At 46.3% G+C, this 21,791-nt stretch overlaps 2 protein-coding genes across 2 annotated transcripts; both read right to left on the bottom strand.

Moving 5' to 3' along the window:
* Positions 1-2,128: 2,128 nt before the first annotated feature.
* On the bottom strand, positions 2,129-2,435 carry PHALS_06578 (uncharacterized protein; the record flags this gene model as incomplete). The annotated part of the gene is made up of 2 exons (XM_024719888.1): positions 2,129-2,299; positions 2,361-2,435. The coding sequence occupies 2 exons, from the start codon at positions 2,433-2,435 to the stop codon at positions 2,129-2,131; spliced, it is 246 nt and encodes an 81-aa protein (XP_024585143.1).
* A 5,573-nt stretch (positions 2,436-8,008) lies between these two features.
* Positions 8,009-8,434, bottom strand: PHALS_06579 (reverse transcriptase; the record flags this gene model as incomplete). The annotated part of the gene is made up of 1 exon (XM_024719891.1): positions 8,009-8,434. One exon carries the CDS (start codon positions 8,432-8,434, stop codon positions 8,009-8,011), a length of 426 nt encoding a protein of 141 aa, XP_024585144.1.
* Between the last annotated feature and the right edge of the window lie 13,357 nt (positions 8,435-21,791).

Genomic DNA, 21,791 nt, shown 5'->3' on the forward strand with positions numbered 1-21,791 from the left:
GTTATCCTTGTTATGGAATGGTTGGAAGACCATGAGCCATGCATTGATTGGAGGTCAAAGATCTTGGGCGCTGCGCGCACTTCTCCTGGTGGAGCTTTGGCGAGCCATGAAGTAGAAGCGCTATTGGCGTGGGCATTGAACCGAAACAGTCAATGTGCCTGTCAAACACCGAAGGTGTATTAGACAAGAGTCCCAAGCGTGGCTCGCGGGCTGATCATGGAGTAGCACGTAACCAACTGAGCGCTACTCAGGTATTGAAGCAGTCGCTGCACGCCAAGAGTGGCATGGTCGGCCTTGGGCCGAGGCTTCAATCGCGACACCCTTGGGATGCACGTGTAATGGCACGTAACCCACTAAGCACTGCTTACGTTACGAAGCAGTTGCTATTACCAAGAAGGGCATGGTCGGACGAGGTCCAAGGCACCGAGGGCGATTCGAAGTGGTTGCTGCATGCCAAGAGTGGCATGGATGAACGAGGTCCGAGGCATCTTGAGCAAGGCCCTTCTGATGAGCGTGGAGTGGCACATTATCCACTGGATGAAGTCTGCAGAAATAGCAGCTCATCGTCGGATGTTGTCAATTGCATTAAAGCTCCGATGGAGCAAGGAGTGAAGACACTGGACGACACCGAGTGCGTGTTCCTACCTCTATGAAGCGGCAAAGCCGTATGTTATCTGCATGACGCAAGGCGTCGCCCTGACCTAGGGTGTGTCTACCGTAGAAGATAGAGCATAGCTATACACCCTTGTTAACGGTTTGACGGGAGAGGAAGACGGCAACGTCACCATCGAGACTATTCCCACGGTGGATGCTCTTTTTGAGCTGGACGAGATGTCCTCGAAGAGTTTGGCGGCGCCTTAAAGGCAGACAATTTAGCTGAGGTGGTCATTATAAGACCGGAGATTAACTCGTCAATGCTTCTGGATGAAGCTATACTAGGGTGCTGAACGCACGAAGTGGATCAATGATCCTGAAGAACTCCTCGGATCGGACCCGCAGTCGTCTTATCCGTTCCAGACAAGCAAAAAACTCGACCTAACCCAGCGTGTCTACTTGTCATAACGGTAGATAATCAATAACATGGACTGTGTCTTCACGACAATTTAATCTTGACATTCGGTCGTCGTATTGACACCACGTCACACCAAATTAAGATCAGTGTTTATTGACTGCAGATCTTAACGGCAGTGGCAAGCTACCGACACATGCAGCGGTTGTTTAGCAACATACATGTTTCACACATGCGAACATGAGTTCTTATTTATGCTTGCAGCTTCAGCCACCAGTACAGTTCCGTAATAATTTTGTTTTTACATATAGAAGCATGTTCTTCGTGCGGTATCGTGTACTTGGGATAACCATGACGAGGTATCGCCTTCGGCTGAGTTTCATGATGTGAAATAATGAATAACGGTGCAAATATGCAACCATGCGATTTATTGAATCGAAATTTGAGCTAACGAACTTATGCTTCCCAAAGACTTTTCCCAACGCAATACATCAAGAGCATCGCCAACACCGAAAAATGCGAGTCTTTATATTTGAATAGACTTGAAAGTGTATCCATCACCTTATTATCAACCAGGGTTTTGTACAGTCGTAAAATTTTATCCGATGAAAAGAATTACGTTCTTAGTCCTTGTGAGAAATACGGTGACGAAATCACTATGCGCAACGACGCATAATTTAAACAGATCCCATATCGCACACAACCAAAGCACATGTTGTACTTTGAGCTGGCAAGTAGCCCTTATAGCGAGTTGTAAGATTTTACTTTTTCGATTCGGACGAACGGGGCTCAAACGCGGTCGCAATTTAATGTCGAATGGTGTCTACTTGGTAAAAAGTACAGTGACGACGGTTCGGGCATCAAAGACGAAAGAGAATGGAAGGGTCGGAGTTGAGGTGCCCATTTTGTTTTCATTCACATCTCAAAATCTGCCTGTTCTACCGCGTCTAAGCACCTTTTGCCATCCCTATTGACAATTAGACAAGGTCCAATCGATGTTGGTATAGTTAGGACCATTCTTAAGCAGGTAGTTAGGCAGGCCAAGCCTCATTCTTTCACCCTTAGCACTGAACAGACCTATCTGTGGTTTGGACATACTTTCCAGCAAAGCCATCTACTTTAGGCGCCAAATACGCACTTCCACATATTTATTAGCAATGTGTGTAAGTGCGTATACACAGGCATAGCGTACATGTGGCTCTCTATATCCGACTCGCCATGACCTGCACGTTTAAGACTGACAACTCGCCAAAATAGAGGTTTGTGCATTGTTTGGTACAACCGAAATAGCTGTATCAGCAGACAATTGTAGTTTGTTGGAGCGTTTTACAGGCATTTTGGAGTAAGTTACCACTTCCACTGCATCCCGCTTTGAGTATTCATGTGGCCGGCTACTACTGCAGTAAGAGCCAAACGCATCATTCATAATGAATCATTCAGTCGCCAAACTCACCTGCAGAACTCTGAGCGTCCCTCAGGATCCTACAGATTCATTTATCCATTTTTGAATGAATATAACGACGTTGTGACAAAAGCCTCCCATGAATGTTGCTGCCGAATGTTGAAACAAATTGACTTTTCGGAATTAAATGTTGTGTCGTACGTCCATGATCTCAACCAAGAAAAAAGTCAGATTTCATAGACGCTTTATTTCATGCAAAACTCGAAGCCAGGTTTGGTAAGCGACATTAAAGTGTTCCACTTAACGTCGTCTTTCCGTGCTAAAAAGGCCCATGTCGGGTGAAAAATTGTGCACGCTAACAACTAGCTAAATGCAGCCACTGTTTCGGCGCTAACTCCTATTGCAAAAAAACGCTGTACCGCAAAGCAACATAGTATGTTGCACCAATGTTCGGCACTCTTGGCCAGGTGGATGAGTCTTATCACCTACTCCATGGAAAGAATGATATACTGTTCAAACTTCTAGCGGGGTGATCTGGATATGGCTCATTATTTTCCATGGACCGTTTAACGCACTAGTAATATCCAATCGTCGTGTGACACAGCTAAGTGCGCCATACTGTGCAATGTGTACCTAAGTTATTTTACGAGATATTTGTCTAAAGCGTGTAAAACATATGAAATCGGATGTGCCAATTTTTAGGTCAACGATTTGTGATCAGTGCTCAATTCAATGTGCCTCAAGAAGCTGTCTCCAATATTGACAAGGTTGTATTTGGCACCGACGAGACTCTTCTCTCTTAGATTTTACTACAAAGCACGGTCCCAAAAGTCATATCCTGCAAAGATCAGGATCAGTAAAGGCTAGCCAGTGCTGCAGTCCTAAAGAGATGCAGAAAATCTGCTCGACTCTTACAACTAGTTGATACCAGCATAGCATGGTCCCTCACCAATCATCGTAAATAAAGTTTGATGGTACCAGGTGTGCAAGAAGAGACGGCCTTTAAGGCAGTAAAAGAAAGTCATATGTTTGTCTAGTTTTGGCTCATTCAAATATGGAACTGCTATTTCACATAGTCAATGACGCTTCAGCCTTTGCTGTAAGTTGTGCTTGAAGCCGATGCTTATGGGCATGTACACATCATTGCGTTTAAATTGTAACATTTTCGAGAGCTGCAGTGAAGGTCTACTAAGCTCAATATGGAGAGGCTTCCTGATATGACAAACGGAAATGCCAGCTCCAAGGTTCGCCTTCTTGGCCTTTCGCTATTTGTAATCCAGATGTAGCATGTATTATTCTGCACAGTGACACCGTCGCCTACTGTTGATAGAAAAGGTTGGTGTCAACAATCTTATAGCTAAGTCATTAACTTCTTCGGGGCAAAGATAACGCTCGCGGTGCCTCGTGCCAATCTCAAAATTTGCGTCGAACAATCGCATCTGAGCTCAGGTCAATCTCGACCTCACGTCAAGACTCTTAGAGATAGTCAACGTGACTTTATCACCCGAAATAGCTTTTGAAAGCCGACTGAAGGAGCGTGACGTTCCGGCGACACTGATTGAAAGCAAGCACCGGCCGGATATTTAGACGTGGAGCGGGTATTGGACAGGCGATTCTACCGGCTCTCATCAATACGAATTTAGTAAGGGGGATATCCTTACTCGGAACATTGAGCTCAAACTTTGACAAGATCTATCAAGCAATGTAGCTGCTTACGGCTTAGCTTAACATTTCTGGGAGAAGGGACAGGTGCGCAGTCGTCGCACCTTCCATTGTCAAGTGAAGCTGGCCTTTACATTCAGATTTGGCAAATCTCTGTCTATCTAACCCATGAATTTAGAAAGGTGCTACCAGCAAGAAGTTCTGACAAATTGCCCATGATGTCTACTGCGTGCTGTATTTCTCGAGGTCTCAAGCATTTAACGATACTTTGGATGTATGCCTGCTGACTAGATATGGCTTGTAAAATGAGTGAGGCGCAACGCCCTTATTGTCTACTGTGCATAACGAGCACTTTACCTTTCAAATATTCTCATCAGCATTCGATGCAAAGATGCAGACGAATATGGGTACGACTTGATCACTATTGCTCTAGGTACAGATACACACTGGTAATTCGAGCGCGTGTTTTTCTCATTAGCTGGGTAGAAAGCCTGCCTCAATAGACACGTAATAAGTTAGCAATCGTGGTGGGGTCAACGTCTGATAAACTGAATTTAGAATTGCGACGATAAGTCCGTATAGGCGTTGCGAGTTTTGCGCTAGAAGATTTGCAGGATGGGCATACTGAGGCTAGTACATATAATTTGCAACAAACTGGACCTCGTCGTAGTCGATGTCTCACCAGAAAACAACATGTAGGCCGTCGGCCATGAGAGTGCACGGATTCAGAAGCTCGTTGAGCCGTTTGGGCACGTAAGGCAAAGAGTTTTCGGTGAAAATACCCGGGATCCTCTAGGTTGAGTGTTTATAAAAGAATCCTCGATACAGTGGAGGTGGTGGAGCGTTCACCATTGCGCAAATAAATTACGTGAGACCTCGATGTGATACAAACTGTGGTGATGAAGGCTGTAACGGGGTAAGCTTCGTATTATATAGATATACATTACGCTTTTGTCTACTCAACAGTAAAGTTGAGCTCAAAACCACCAAAATACTTGTTCTAAAGAAGGTGACAGGACTCTTTAACGTGCTCGGCTTGTTTCATTCTAGCAGCACATAAATTTTTGTGTTGCAGCTAGTAAAACAGATGTGTCTCGTATTAGTACACCTTACTAAAGTCTTGATGGTCGCCACACTAGAGAAAGAATAGCAAGCTCGGAATCTAGTTATTTCAAGGGCTCCCAGGTTTGCCTCGAGATGAAGCTTACACCAAATGTTCTTTCCGTGTTCGTGCACGCGGACTTAATGAGTCATAAGCCTCTATGTGCAAGGTGTACGGCTGCCCCATTGCAAGGTAGTTATCCTGTTATACATTCCTCATCAAAGTCGTTAACTCTGTTGCCTGTTATCCTAGTCGCAACACCTTGCAAAAAGACTTTAGCGCGAGCTCTAGAAGCAGAAATTGTCGAAGAAGTCTCACCCTACGAATGCCCGACGTGCCGCTACGAAGAGCGCTGCCTCTATAAGTGGAATCATATATTCTCTTTTGATGTGAAAGGCGAGATGATTACATGTGAAAATAGCAAATACACCACTTGTTTCTTCCCAGACACTACATAGTCATACCGTTCCTTGTAAACAGAAGCCGCTCCAAGGCGTTTCTAACGGCTCTAGCATTGTATGATTTTGGCCTTGATCTACCAGAACAAACGGAAGCTGTCGGCCTCACCGCGGCCCATCCCGTAGACACTAACGAAGAGTCTGCAGCTTTATTTGAGAGTGAAACGAGTATGAGAGATCTGATCAGTAGGCGTCTACAATCCCCATAGCTAAGAAGTACTGCTTGCGATGATTTAGCAGTGATTTCGACAATGTGTGTCCTTCGCGATGACTATACATCAGCTTTAAGGCCTGGAAACAGCGCGAGAATTGTATAACTCAATTCGTGTGTTGAATAAAGAAAATGTATCGCATTGCTCAGTTTGCGGCTGTACAAGCCAATTTATAATGTAGAGTCGCCATACTAGAACGTGATTTGATGCTTGAGCTCGCAAAGCCTTAAGCGCGATGTATACGTCGGGGGGTTATTTGTCATCATCCCAAGCTCGCGATGAAATCAGTCAGTTTAATATATGGGTCCGTTGATACAGATAGGTCGGGCCTCACTTTTTTGTGGCACAGCGCGATGTATACTTGCCACTTACCCAGCAAAAGTAAAGGCGGGGGGGTCAAATAATCGGTGTCAACAATGCTAGTGCACTCTTGCCACAATAGAACACTGGAGCTCTTAGAGCAAGGGGCTTCCAACCAACCAAAGCGATGTTGGTTATATCTCTTGTAAGAACTTTGACCTTTGCGTTGTTCTTCATTGAAGTAGATTTCATCTGCAAATCAAGTAATGCTGTCCGGCTTTTATTAGCATAAAGATTTATGCCTCAGGTCATCGGATCCATGATGAAGCCGATTATCTGAAGCACGTACAAAATGATTAAATGAGACAGCATTCGTCTTCAGCTGGACGCTTCCTGTGCACGTGGCTAATATGAACAAAATTGTGATACAGCTTGATCAAGTCTACATAGAACACGAATTGTGATCCGTCTCATCCGGGAGGTTATGAGCGTAAGTCATTCCTTTCATTCGACCATAGATGATTCTTTTTGGCGAAAGCCAAAACCTACAGAACAGATAGTTAAATCACGTTTAATTAAACCTTACAACACACATCATATAATAATGTGCTCCGTTTGTCTTTGGCAGATGTCAATCTACGTAATACATAGGTAAATCGTGTCATTCTGCCACAGTGACTTAAACTGAGCACTTGACGCCTAATTTCTCTTTAACAAAAACATGTAATGGGTCAGGTCTCAGTACATATGTTGTGTGGACCATATACTTTGTGTGTCTGACATTTGATTTACACCCTGTATAGTCGTGTATCCACGCTTTAAACAGTCCGCCCAACAATTGGTGTGCTATATACATTTCGGTCAGTGCAAGGTATCTCAAACAAATTTGCCGAAATTTTGCTGCAAAATGCAAACCAGGATCATTGCCAAAGGCTGGACATGCTGACGAGAATCTTTATTGAGAACACCTAGGCTCTAACCCCATCAGTGATAGTGCAGCGAGATGAGTCATCTAGTTCAAGCAGTCTACAGAAAACGCCATGCCGATCTGAACGATAAAAGTCATTTACAATTGGTGGCAATTACTGCGCACCCTGAATTAAGGCGTCAATGCATGTGACGGGTCTTTTACCTTTCACCACGTTTCTCGCATGCCCATAATCGCTTACCATTCGTACATGCCGGAAAACTGATTCGCGAGGACTACAAAGCGGTATGTTTTCTCTTTCAAGGAGACCGCTCAAGAGAGTATTCAGTCCTAGTGATGAGATACAACCATACGTTGAATGTCAAGCGGAAAAGCACTGCGTTTCAGAAATATTAATCGATGCAGCCAAAACCTCTGGCAAAAGCGAGCTCGAGCTGAAAAATTATAGCTTTTTCAAGTATTCAATAGTGCAGCACATGTTGTGTCTGACTCGTACACCGGACGTATCGCACCATCGATTCACGACGTCACAATCGCGGCATAATTCAATTTGCACTTAAGGTGGTAAGAGACCTTTTGCAACCACATAAAGCCTACCAGGTTTGTACTTTCTAGCTGTTTTCCATGATGAAATATCGCATGCGAATATGCTGGTTCACATGTTATGGATGCAACGACTGGTTGTGAAGCAACCAAGAGAGATGCTCTTTTGACACCGTTGCCGACAATGGAAGTTTGGCTTTCAGCCATCGCATCACGAACGTGTCGTAAGACTCTCGGCAGGTAAACAAAAAGTCTCCGACTTCTGTACGCACGGTGAGGGGGCTGGCATCAGCTTTTTGCTCGGCCCTTCCTCCCCCACCAAGCCCTGAGCCATGGAATGGCGCTGTCAGAGGGACGCGAGGATTAATAAGCCTGATCACGTTGAATGGCGTTTAGCCGGTAGATGAATGCACTGCAATGTTCAGAGCAAACTCTACGAGTGGCAGCGTGGCGCTCCAGCGTTTCGGCGTCTCAGCGCAGACGCTGCGAAGAACGTCTTCAATAAAACGATTCACGCGCTTAGTTTGACCATATATCTGCGAAAGGTCCATTTTTGACATAGTCAACTTGGTGCCCAGCACCCCAAAGTTCCCAGTGAAGCGCGGAACTCTATCCGAGACAATTGACTCCGGGAGTCCATGTTGTCGAATGGCACGGTCCACAAACAGCATCGTTATACCCACACCGTCGATCGTGTCCGGTACTGTCGCAAGACGAGCCATCTTGTTCATACAGTCCACAAATACCACCACACCCGTGTTGCCCGCCGGGTCCTTCGGCAGGCCAAACACAAGTCCATACTCATTAATTGCCAACATCTGAAGAGTACCGGTAAACTGGCCAGCAGCGCTGCCGCATTCGGAGAGAGTTACAACCTCTGACACGTCTCACACGTGCGCACATTTGTGATCTTCCATTTGTACAGCTTTAGTTGCAACCCACTGAGCTGTACGTCTTCTAACGACCGAGAAGACGACTGAGTGGGCTCATAGAGGATACGGTACTTCAAATCCTCTTCATGCGGAGCCACAATTCATGCGGTAACCGTCGAATCGGTGCTATAATACAGCAACCCGTTATTCAACGAATATTGGCGTAACCATGCGCGCAATCGCGCCGACAACTTCTTGTCCAAATTTTCAGATTCCTTGCCCCCTGGAGCCTGTAGCATCGCTAGACACATACCATCACCGCGGAACAATCCGTCACTGACAACATCACCGTTGTGACACGAGCAAGCTCATAATCCGGTCTGCGTGACAGATTATCAGCTAAAGCATTCTTCTTTCCTGGCTTATACTTCACCTCGAAGATTTATCCTGCAATGAATGAGAACCACCTAAGCATTCTCTGCGAGAGGAGAGGCGACTGAGTCGCAGTGCTTAAATGACGCATGATCTGTGTAGATTACAAACGACTTTGAGCCGAGCAGGTGCACCCTGAACTTGCCAAGTGCATACTTCATCGCAAGTAATTCCTTGTCGTAGATTTGGTAGTTCTTCTCTGCAACTTCGAGCTGTTGAGATTTGAACGCGACAACCCGATCTCGCCTTTCGACGTCTGCTTGCAGCAGTGCACAGCCGGTGACAAAAAAGGACGATTGGGTCTGTCAACGCCAGTAGTGGTGCATGAAGGAGGCTGTCTCTGACCCTATCAAAACTCTTCCGATGCTAGGTGTCCCAACACCATTTCGTATCCTTCTTAAGGAGGTTCGACAATGGCCGTAACATCTCTGCATATACTTGTGCAAGTAGTTGGCGAGGCCAAACCACCTGCGCAAGTCTATTTAATTCCTTAACCAGCCAGTCCACAGTGGCCTTGCCCTTAGCCGTATCCGCTTGAAGGCCACACTTTCCGATGAAGCACCCTTCGGCGCGGAGGAAAATCCCCATTCTTCCGCGCCGAAGATTTACTTATCGGTATTTACAGCTTATTCGTGCGCATGCACTCGAGAACCGCTCTCAAATGAACGATGTGTCTGTCCTCCCGTGCCCCGCACGACTGTGGGCAAAGATTTCGTCGAAGTATGTCTGTCTATACGCCCAATGGGGCCTTAACAATTGCGTCACAAGACGATTAAATGTTGCTGGTGGATTTGACAGCCCTTGGGGCAACACCAGCCACTTCCAGAACATCACGCTTGGAGTACCCACAGCTGTTAGCGGAATATTACTCGACCTCTTGAGCAATTGGTAATAATCATCGACCAAGTGGAGTACATCATTTCTATGAATCGGCGTCTGTGCCGGAATGGTGGCAGCGTTGAGCTTATTGTAAGCGTGATCGATACGCCGCTTGCCGTCCGGCTTCTAGACACAAAAGGTGGGCGTCGAATGGGGAAACTTGCTCTCACGCACCATCTGCCTCGTGCTTCGGAACAGAAATAGGCGTCAATGACGTCACACTACTCCTTGGGCAGGCCATTGGCGTGTTACGCAGTATTTGGTTTCCGGAACCAAGTCAATCTCATGACGCACACCTCGGTCCGGAGGTAATACCGTTGGCGAGGCCAAACCACTTGCGCAAGTATAGTGAGAAATATGCAGAAATATCACGGTCATTGTGCCACCGTTACACAACTCTTGGACAAACCCCACCAATTCCTTCTTGCCCTGTCAGGCGGCAAGGAAACGCGATCGCACGCGATATGCCTCGTTAGTCAGCGAAAACACTCGTGAACGCTACAGCTTCAGATCCATACGGGGGAGGGCATCGCCGCATCGACCGAAGTGTCACTCGACATTGCCCATTCTCGCGCTCGGCCCCCGTGTCTTTTGACAACATGGACTCCCGGAGTCAATCATCTCTGATAGAGACCCATGCTTACACGACGATCTTCAGGGTGCTGGGCACCAAGTTGACTATGTCAACAGCGGGTCATTCATAGACCGATGGTCAAACTGAGCGCGTGAATTGCGTCGTCAAAGACGTCCTTGGCAGCGTCTGCGATGAGACGCCGAGGCGCTGGAGTGCCATGCTGCCACTTGTGGAGTTCGCTCTGAACGATGCAGTGCATGCGTCTACCGGCTACACCCGGTTTACGTAAACGGGCTTATTAGTCCTCGCGTCCCGCTGACGCCGCCAGCCCATGGCTCAGGGCTCGGTGGGGAAAGAATAGCCGAGCAGCTAGCTGATGTCAGACCCCTCACTGTGCGTAAGAAATTCGATGACTTCCTGTCGACCAGACTGATGGTCTTACGACACGTTCGCGATGCGATGGCTCTAAGCCAAGACATGCAGACGGAGTATGTAAATGGAAGAGGAACAGAAATGTTGACAACATTGAAGTCGGAGAAAAAAAACTGACTTTTATTAAATACTAAAAACCTTCCTACACATGCCGTATCTGCTGTCTTTAAGGCGAAGCTCAGTCCACGCTTTTAAAGGCAAAGCGGAGTTTTGCATATACGCCAAGAAGGATGCGCACCCACCAGATCATCATATGGGCTTGCTTAGGCCGTTCTGAGATTCGGCCGACGCCAACATGCGCTCGATCACCCGGAAGCCGAACAAGCAACTGCTTTTGAGCACGAAGTGATGTAATTTTCGTTTCCAACGGGGCCAGTCGCTCCACCGTCGCACAAAGTGATGCATTCATTCTCTCGACGGCTAGGAGCCACTTTGACAGAGCGCGATACTCCTCAACGTGAGGCAGTCGGTGCACGAATGGCATCAAACTCTCGAGCTCTCCCGCACAGCGGTATGCGACCTCAGCATGGTGCTCAGCAGAGCACCGATGGCGACGGACCTTGTCCTCAATAGCTGAAAAGGCATCGCGAGTCACCGGACGGCAATTGACCACATCGTCATCGTCTGCCGCCGACTCTTCTCGACGCGAACAGCGGCGTCGACTATCACGTGAAACGTCTTGTTTATCGACGTCGTCGACATAGTCAAACCCAGTGTCTTGTGAAGCGGCGGAGATTCCCAAACCTCGGGACCTCGTGGGAATTTGAGGTGCCACGTCGTGGACGCTTATGAGATTTCATGACGCACGGCGCCGTCGTACGCTTCGCGTTTCTCGCTAGTATCCGGGGAAGCCGAAGGGCCATGAGCTGAGCTCAAGCTATGGTTCTGAGCTGCTGAGGTCGTAGAGTCACCCGTGTGAAAAAGAACAGAGCTCGCGGGAATGTGATGGATTAATCCATACGTCGCAAAGCGACAATACGGAGGGAGTCAGCGTTGCTCCTTACAGTTGGTAAGCTCGATCGAAGATGGCGTTCTATGAGCACGTCCACATACTTGTGGCTCCGCTGTAAATTAGACAGCGAGGAAAGCCGCTGCACCCATCGCTCAAAGAGCTCTTCATCACCTGCAGCGGTTTCGCCAGGGGCTAGCACCACAGGAATCATCCGCATTGTGGGTACAAGATCTCTTTCTCTTCGAGCGCAAAGTTGAGCGCGGTATCTTTCCATTAAGATTTCCTGAGGTACCAAGAAGCGAGCTCGGAGAGCTTTTGTTGGTTAAGCTCAAGTTGTGTATTGGCCGGAGATATATGTCATGCAATTGACATTCCCCAGGTTGGGGGAGATTTGAAATCGTATGGGGTGACCACTGGTGGCCACTCAGGAAGTCTAACAGCAGATCAAGTGTTGTCCAAAAGTGGCCACTTAAAACGAATTGATCGTAGGTGGGTATGGCGATTTGTCCAATGAAAAGAGTTTATGAGGGAGAAATGGCGTTTTTGCCCCCATCAAGATATTGCTGACATTTGTGTACTGGAAGGTCGAAGGAATTGACTGCGGCTGTGTATTCCACTACTTTTACAAATACAGTGGTAAGTCGGATTGTGGGTCAGTGGGTGTAACTGTCCGCTAAGGTGATGCTCCCACCTGTTGTAAATGAAGCAACGGAATATGTCAATCGCGCAAATGATACTCCCGGTTGAGTCCGCAGGTGGACTACTCCCCATGATGGAACTGTAGCATGCAAATTTGCTGGTCCACGTATTGTGGATGCAGCGACTGGTTGTAAATTACCAGCGCAGATATTGTTTTGGCACCATTAACGACGATGAAAGAGCTGGGGCAGCTTGAGAAAATCACTTGTGATGACCTCCTAGAGCTGGTTCAGCTTCAGAAAGTCACTTACGATGACGACATTGCGGAGGTAGTATAGCCACGCTTGAAGGTCGACTAAGCGGAACTACGCTCACAATTTTTATGGATGACACGTTTCTCGAGAAATCTCAACAGCATGTGAAGTCACACGGAGGATCGGCTATTTTGAAGGATTCAAGTGACCCTTACGATTCACTTGTTATTGAATACAAAATGACGTCCTTAGTGCGAAAACGCCCTCTGGTCTTTCGCCCGAACGTGAAGCTCGACACGAAATCGATCGTGAACCTAGTTCAAAGCATGCAGTGCTTCGACAGTGACCACTGTCGCGCGAGCAAAGTGATCGTATCGATGAGTGATTTGCACGAAATCCTGCTGCTGGTTTGGTGAGGGAGAGCAAGCCCCTCGCGTTTTGTGTCAGCAAACATATTGGTAAATGGCGTATTGTTCACGCCTACAACAAGTTAAATGCGCATACGATTCCCGCCTAACGTTGATTCCGCGTAAGGATGTAATCATTTATCGTGTGTCCGGCTGTAAAGGGTTCAGTGTACTTAAATTGGTCGATAGAAATCACCAAATCTAGATGTGGGAGAAGGACGTCCCTTTGACGGCTATTAGAACACCGTCCGGTATGGCTTGTGATGCCACAAGGACTATCCAATGCCCCAGCAACTTTAACCGATTGGTCTTTCATTTGTTTCGACCGCTGCGACGCTACGCACAAAACCCTTTTGACGATATTTTCGTCCATCCAAAGGACGAGTATGGCAGATCTGCCGAAGAAGTGCACTTAAAGCACCTCCGTGCGGTGCTGGAATGTATTCGTGAACATTCATTGCAAGCGAATAATAGCGGGAACCGCTTCGTACAGCAAAGCTATTATTCTCGATACGTTCGGCAATACCTTGCAAAGTGTATTCTCGGTTCTAACGATGTGCCGATCCTTGGTTGTTATATCGGTGATCGCAGATTTCGTGCAGATCCTGAGGAGGTCAAAGCATTCGTGGAGTGAACAACGGCACGATTGTTTTGACCTCCTCGGTGTAACTAAAGAATCTGAGGAATTGGATTGGTTTGTCCAATTACCAGCACCGCATCTCGCGTAACTGCGCAGAGATGGTAGGCCCACTATTAAGCTTGCTGAAGAAGGACGTACCATGAGAGCGGGCACTCACTTGTGAAGAAGCAATTACTCAGATCAAAAACAGTTTCATGGAAGCACCATTTCTTGCTTTACCTGATGATACGAAGCCGTATAGCCTGGTGTGTGACACTTCTCAGTTTGCAATCTGTTGAGAACTATTGCAAAAGGACTCAGAAGGACAGGACCGTGATGCGTCAACTTTTTTATCGCGACAGCTGAAACCAGCAGAAAGAATTTACCCTGTCCACATTAAAGGGCTTTTGGAAATGAGGTATGCCCTGGTAAAGTTTCGTGTTCACCTCTTGGGCTCAACTCCGTTAGTCGCCTCCACAGATCACGCAGGCTTGCGGTATGCAGTTGACTGTCCTCACTTGTCACAGCAGATAGCTCGCTGGCTGTCATTCTTTGCAGAATACAACTTCACCGTCGCGTATAAACCGGAAAAATCGGCCGTGCATTGTCAAGTTGTTCGGAGTATGAGTTAGATCATGTAAGCTATATCGAAACGATGTATTAGATATGATACGTCGTGCGTATGTTGAGGATGAGCAGTGTGATCTGAGGTACTTTCATCAGATTATATGTGACTTCGTGACAAGCTTCCTGTTCGCTTGAAATCACGGATGCAACGTTTATGCATTGAAGGATGGTCTCCTCCACTATGTAGTTGCACACCGCGGCTAGCCACGAGTTGTGGTTCCCCACTGCGATAATTAAAAGCACTAGGTTTCGTACGAGAGGCATGATACGCCAATGGCCGGTCACTTTGGCCGTGAGAAATCCTACCAATTTTTCAGTGTCCAATTCTGTTCCGCTTGTACAAGTGGATTGCACGATACGTGAAGACATGCGATGTCTGTCAGCGTGTGAAGTGTACACGGCACACGGCACACGCAAGTGCCACTGTCAAGTCTACCTGTTCCTACTGACAATTGGAAGCCAGCCAATCTCGACTTTACCCACGGTTTTTTTGAGAATGCTGCTGGTCACAATGGAGTGCTCGTCTTTGTCGGTAGTCTCAGCAAGGTGGTTTGCGTGCCGAAGGTCTGACTAACTTGTTCATCGATCACGTTTTTTCGCAATCAGATGTTGTCAAACGCCATCGTCTTGGATTGTGTTACACGATTCACAAGTAGCTTTTGGAAAAAACTGCTTAAATCCTTGGCACTCGCTTGTCCACAGCGGTACACCCGGAGACCGATTGGCGAACTGAACGTGCCAACCAAGTGGTCAGTGACATGTTGAGAAGCTTTTGTGTGGATATCATGAAGAATGGGGCTCCTCGTTACCATTGGTACAGCTTGCTATGAACAGCTTCTGTCATTCTTCCACTGGATTTGAGTCTATATTTATACATGTTTGCGACACCTGAAATTACCGCCCCGTGCGATGGGTGGTATCTCTGATGCAAGTGGGGGAGGAGTTTGGTAAATCGTTGCCTCCCAAATTGACACAATCAATAAAGCGAATGTGAAGTGCAAGTACAAGGACTCCCTGAATTCATTTATCATGAGTGTGCGAATATGATCATTCGGGCGCGAGATGAAATGGCGAATGCGCAAGTTCTACAAAAGAAATACCGATAGACGAGGTCGTCAAGGCAAGATGTCTTGTATTATTGTGGATTATGTACTGCTTAGAACTAAAAACCTATCAGACGATGCAGTCTCAAGCTTAGGAAGCTCGAAGCTATCACCTCGCTTCATCAAGTAGTGTCATGTCATGGAAATTCTTACGCGTTCGATCTACCAAGCTGGCTAAGGTCACATCCAACGTTCTACGCAGGGCACCTCAAGCTCTATCATTAAGACGATGCGACTTTCAACCTGGATGTAACGAAGTCTTATTCGAAGATGGCTTCGGAGCCACAGCTTCGGTAAGAAGGTAAAAAGTCACACACACACCCTCGGCGTCGTCGCCTCGGCATCATCATCAAAATCACGAGGATCAATGTGAACACCTGGATCAATCAAATGATTATGAAAATTATGAAAATTGGGACGTCGACAGGAAGCAGATGGCTGCTGATTGCGTTGGTGATTACAACTGGAAGCATATCCACCCGAACCAGAGTGATTGCGCTTGGTAGGAGGCTCCGCGTTATCAGCGGCAGCAGCCGAAAAAAATTACACAGCCTGCTACAATTGCCGAATCCGATTTTCAATTGCATCTCCAGGCGAGTTTTATTACGTTAAGTGAGATTGTGGACTTCGAAGACGACCCATTGAGTTAGCCTTACGTGTTGTCTTGTCCTCGACACGCGATCGAATACCTCGATCATCTGTCGGTTCACAGCGGGAAGGAGTTTCTCTACCTGCGTCAATCGCAATTCCAGATCAGACGAAGAAGCAGAGGGTACGTTCTCTACGAGCACCCCCCCCCCTCTTGATCGACAGGGAAATCGATGCTAACATGTCGAGATGTGGCGGAGGAGCGGAACGTCCACGGTCGGAAGGAAATCTTGGTGAAATGGCTGGGGTATCCGGCGAACGAGAATTCGCGGGAGCCTTGTATTCGTATTCGTCGCGACTTTCCCGATATCGTTCTCGCGTTCGATGTGGGTCCAGAAACAAACACCAGTTTAAAGATCCGTTCCTTTTTCTTCTCTCTACCTCTCGTCGTGAATTTGACTAATGACTGCACGTACTTCGCGAGAATCTTCGATATCGGAGTAAACCCGATCCTACACTGTTACATGGGCAAATCGAATGCGCGCATTTTTCAGCAAGGCTGCAGCGGTATACGCGTTACGCAAGCGGTGGGCATCCACTAATTAGGCTGCACAAACCCATGACCAGCATCGAGTGTCAATTATCTGGACGGAAATCAGATGGATTTGCAGGATGTACGGTACGAACATGAGACTTTGTGGGGTTTCCTCCATCACATGTATCGGTCCAATGGCGCGGAAATACGCGATCCGAGCCATCACTCGAGCTTCCGTTCGACTGAAAAATTTTAAGGTGGCACCACCACGTTGGTCGCAAAATTCGGGACGACGATCAATCTCACGGTAGCGCAAATACACTTAAACGACTGACCTCATAAAAGAAAGCTTCATATCAATCACCATCCGGCCAATCTGGTCGTTTTGCGCCAGTTGTTGGCTCAATGTGCAAAAGCCATTCGACGTGGAATTGCAGAATCATTCAACTTTGATGATGGCGAAGGAGCCTTCGCCTCCTCGTATTGAGGTGTGGTTTTGCTCTGCTCTATTTTCGGTCTTAAGTCGTCTTCAACACGTTTCATTTCGAGTCTCAGAGTCGAAGAAAAGTCTGAAGAAAAGTATAAAGCAAGTTTGCAAACTTTTGAGTAGGCGGTCGTGTAATATGGGCAGTCCCTTTATACATGGTGTATGAACCACATATTTTGTGTGTGTGTGGTTGGCATCACATATATATATTGCTTAGTTGTAAGTTCCTTAATTCTGTTGCATTAAAATTGCAGGCAATTATCAGTTTAGGGATCGTTTAAGGCCTATTGGCCATAATAAATGTCATTTCATCTTTTCCTTCTCGTTCGCGTAAATCGATGGATCGCTGAAAGCGAGCAACACGAGGAAAGCTTGGCCGATTTAAGTCTTCCGCAGTAAGTGCGAGTATACGGACGGGTCGTTCCCGTTACAGAGGTAGTATAACGTATTTATTTCCAAGTAGCCTAGAAAGAAGTAAACCTAGGTACATGTCACTTATGAAAAAGCGGTGCAGAATAGAACTATTGCTTTGAATACTCTCGCAGTTTGATTGGAGCATACGAACCCAACCGTAATGCGTTTGTGGTCGCGTACTCTTCGAATCAAAGCTTCCTATGTGCTAAGTGCTCGGCAATTCCGTTACACTTAGAAGCAATTGTAGTCAATCCCACCACCGTGTCGTTAAAGAACTTGATGCTCTGCGATGATGGAGCGAGGTAAGTTCGAATATCATTCAGACAAGCTAAGCCAGCATATATTAATTGTTACTCACGGCTGAAGGGCGGAATGCAATTATGTCTATTGTTGACCCCGACGAGATAAGGCTAGTTGCAGCTATAAGGCGGGATGCGGTAATTGCCTGAAGATGTTCGCCGAAACAGTCTAGTGAGTAGGAGAACAGATGGCACCCACCGTTAAGCCGCTAATGTTAAAAGGCTAGACGTTGGAAGGCGGGGACGGAAAGAGAGAATTTCTTCCTCTGATCCAAGAAAGTTGAAATTGCCGTAAATCTGATCGCGTGCGATCTCCAAACTAGGGTGCCGCGCGCGAGAATAGATTTTAAACTGCAGTATTTTACCAGGCATATTAGGGACGCTCAAAGTTCATGTCCACTCGTCGAGTGAGGCAAGAAATATTAAACTATGTGTAGGCAATGAGAACTTTAATTGCCGCAACGACATCAGACATTCTCCTAAGGGTGGATGCAGCTATCACTATCATAAAGGGCGTTACATAGTCTTTATCAGGCGCTTTGCTAACAAATAACACGTGAGAGCGGGACCGTGATATGGCTTTGATAAGACGATATAGAGCATAAGCTGTCTTCACAGTCTCTTCCAAATAATAAAGCTCAACTCAACCCGTTTTTGCTGCGACCGTGCCACTACATATTCTTGTGTTTTCATCAATTTCTGGAACTGGCATGTCGCTTCTTACATCTTGGCTCCGTATCGTTGCGTAATTGGTGCACGACTACCGACCTCGTTGTGCTAAAATCACCGATTTTGCTACGAAGTGTAACCAGGCTCATATCAGTATGTCAAATTGGATCGACAGTCCACTTTCGAAGCCACTTCATGTCAATTTGCTAGCGCCTCGAACAAAGTTCACCAAAACGTCGAAAAATCGTATATCCGGGATGATGATGGCTGTCAAGCCATTATATCGAGAAACGTTTTGTCGAAGAGCATCTTGGTTCACCTTCACAGGTAGCGATATAGCTGTCGACATCGAGAAAAACCGTCTTGTCCAGGTAACCCACAAATATCACAATCCGGGTAATACTAAATGAGTCTTCTAAAAGACCACTATAATATACTTTTCAAATACTCTGCCGTGTCTCCCAGACATGCTGAAGGTGCCAATGCATGCGTCGATGGTTGAAACCGTTGAAACGTTACACACTTGCGCACATGTTTGACTGTCTCCCTATCTATACATGTTGGATCACCAAAACATAGCGCGCACAGAGCAGCACATCTTTTCTCTTCCGAGGTGGCCTTTCACAGAGGAGTCATGGGACGCGCATAGTATTTTGTATCTGATGTCCTCATCATGAGGACTTTCTACCCGTTGAGGTTCGTGTGGGTCAGTGCTGTAATCCAGTAAGGGATAGCGATTCAGATGTGCAAACACTCATTTTTTTATCAAATGACATCCGAACCCTTGGACTTCTTGCCTTCCAAAGAGCACAACCCATTTTATGTCGAGCCGGTACGTGGTACATACTGTCCTATTTATTGGCGACGTCACCAATTTGACATCCGACAATAAATAGTCGAGACGACGCAAAGATGCGTTTGCTACTACACTAAGCCGGCCCGACTTATTCCTTATATTTCAAACAACTAGCTAGATGAAGGACAACCATTTTTGCCATTTTCGACGAAAGATTAGGTGACGACGTCGCTGTGCGCAACGCCACTTAATCGTTATAGAGCACAAACGGCTAAGAGCCAACCAAGTGCACGCCTATCTTGATAAGGACATTCATTACCTACTACAATTTGCTGCTACTTCGTCATCTCCTTATCTTGAACAAGGTACTTCTCCACAGTAACATTTTAGGTGGTGATAAAGTGGACATGGCTATTGCAGAAAAGGCAGCTATCAATGCTGCTAAAAAATCGAATGCGTGCTCGGCTCTAGACATTCTAAATTTACTTTTGCCTTCCCAATGCATCTGAAACGCTTTGAATTCTACCAGATGCATTGCTTTACCCAAATCAGACACCGATTGCATAAACGCGCAATCAATTTTGAGACATCCTTTTGACGAAGATTGATGAGGGTTTGTATCGCGTCTGCATGATTTACACTGTACTTGTGCCAATTGTTAGTCAGGTTGAATCCTTTCCTCCATTTCATTAAGATAAAGGCACTGGTCATTATACATTAGCTTTCAGCTACGCAGGATCCGCGCACAGATCCCGCTTCCCATAAAACAGCTCAGAAAAATGATTTCGTAAACGCCAGAGACGCACTTGTCTATTTTGGTGATCCCCTTTTTAAGCGCAAAATTCGAGCATTTCTTCTCATTACTATCAACATCCAATTCCCCGTGCTCTGTATGAAGAAATCGTAAAAACATTGGGGCGTAGCCACCGTATAGTCCAAACTATAGGACACTCCTGGTGTTGATAGCTTCTGTGGCGTTACCAGCTATCCCAGAGCATCCCGCGCGGAGTACAGACATCACTGAGAGGGATGTCGCTGACCTAGATCGACAATCAAGAAACCATGTCGACCAGTCTAAGCGCACTGACCAAAGTTTAGCTGTCCATGCTGTTCTTTGGTACATCTTTCCTAGGATCAGCATTTGCTGCAAAATTGCGGCTGTATTTACCTTTTGTAAGCATGGCCACTTCGCCATATGCCGTCCATTTCTCTGACACAGAGAGTTGGCACCAAAAGGTTATTTCTTACCGAATCCGCTTTCATAGCTCTTGCAAAAGGATGGGCCGATGATATTACACGGATCCTTTGAAAGGGTCCACTTCTGTGTGATGCATTTTTCAATATTCTAACCCAGGTAGATTTCATGACGAGAGCACACTTGTTACCTCGTCGTGATTTCCGTCAAGAAACTTAGTGTTTATTGTCTCACTCCTTACACTCAGTGTTCCCGTAAACATACTCATCCGCAAAAAATGATAAACTCAGTTTACCTTCGCCGGGATAATCAGTAGCTACATCGTCTTGTCGCTATGTGCATACATTCCGTGAGGATTACCCCACAAGCTTGACTTTGCTGTTTTGCACTCTTGTGTGACTGTGTGACGAGTTTACTGTGCGGAACAGTAAAATTTCCCGGGGTAACGGAGAGAAAGATTGTTTACTTGTAAGCGAAGTGGCCGGGGTAGTCATACCGAATATAAGTTGACCCTCATCACCTCCGGTAGAAGCTTTACCGTCACATTGTGACAAGGATGAGACATTCTTCAAATCTTCAGATTTTGCTCATTATATTCGCAACTCACAACCGCCCTTCAGCAATGCTGAATCCAAAACGGAATTTTGCGACACCCAGTCATTCCCACTTTCCTCCTGTAGTTGCTGAGTATGCATAGTTGAGCTTTTCGCCTCTCTTTCACTTTAGGAAACCACGACAAACAGTTGTCCCTATTCTTGTCTCATTCCGAGGCCACGGATAACAGCCGCTTCAGCCTTTCAGGCTCTGCTTGAGGTGCGTAACAATACAATCGCTAATATTTCGGACAATCCACTTTCAGTCGGCCTATGGCTCGTGGCGTTCAAACCATGCCATGCGTAATATGAGATCGTATTTGGAATCCAGGCCTAGGCAAGGCTATGCTTTACGCATCCAATATCATTAAACTTCACGAAAGGCTTAATTAACATAACCATCGACATTTTCACTAGTGTTTTTGTTGAAAGACGCGCGAAAATTGTGTCCGAATATGACATCGTCAATGCCTCCATGCACTATCCTTTTTTACAGATTTTCTTCGTACGTATCTGCACGATGTTTTTATTTTATAAAGACTGTTGGCGATATCACAAATCCCGGGACTCTCATTACAATGACCGACAAGCCTGGACAGTAAGCTCCACTTCTCTTAGTGATAGTCGCTCCTTTTATGCCTGAGAATTATTGAATGTGATCACTACGACGTATAAAATTCCCAAAATTTTTAAAGTAGGCCAGTATGCACCTTCAAGATTTCACGCTTTCCCAAGAGTGATTTGTCGCACGCTCTTCCCATGCATGGGTGAGTTTTGTATTTCCGACATATTTATATAGCTTCCACTTT

The sequence above is a fragment of the Plasmopara halstedii genome (assembly GCF_900000015.1).
Source record: "Plasmopara halstedii genome assembly, contig: Scaffold_3060, whole genome shotgun sequence".
NCBI lineage: Eukaryota > Oomycota > Peronosporomycetes > Peronosporales > Peronosporaceae > Plasmopara > Plasmopara halstedii.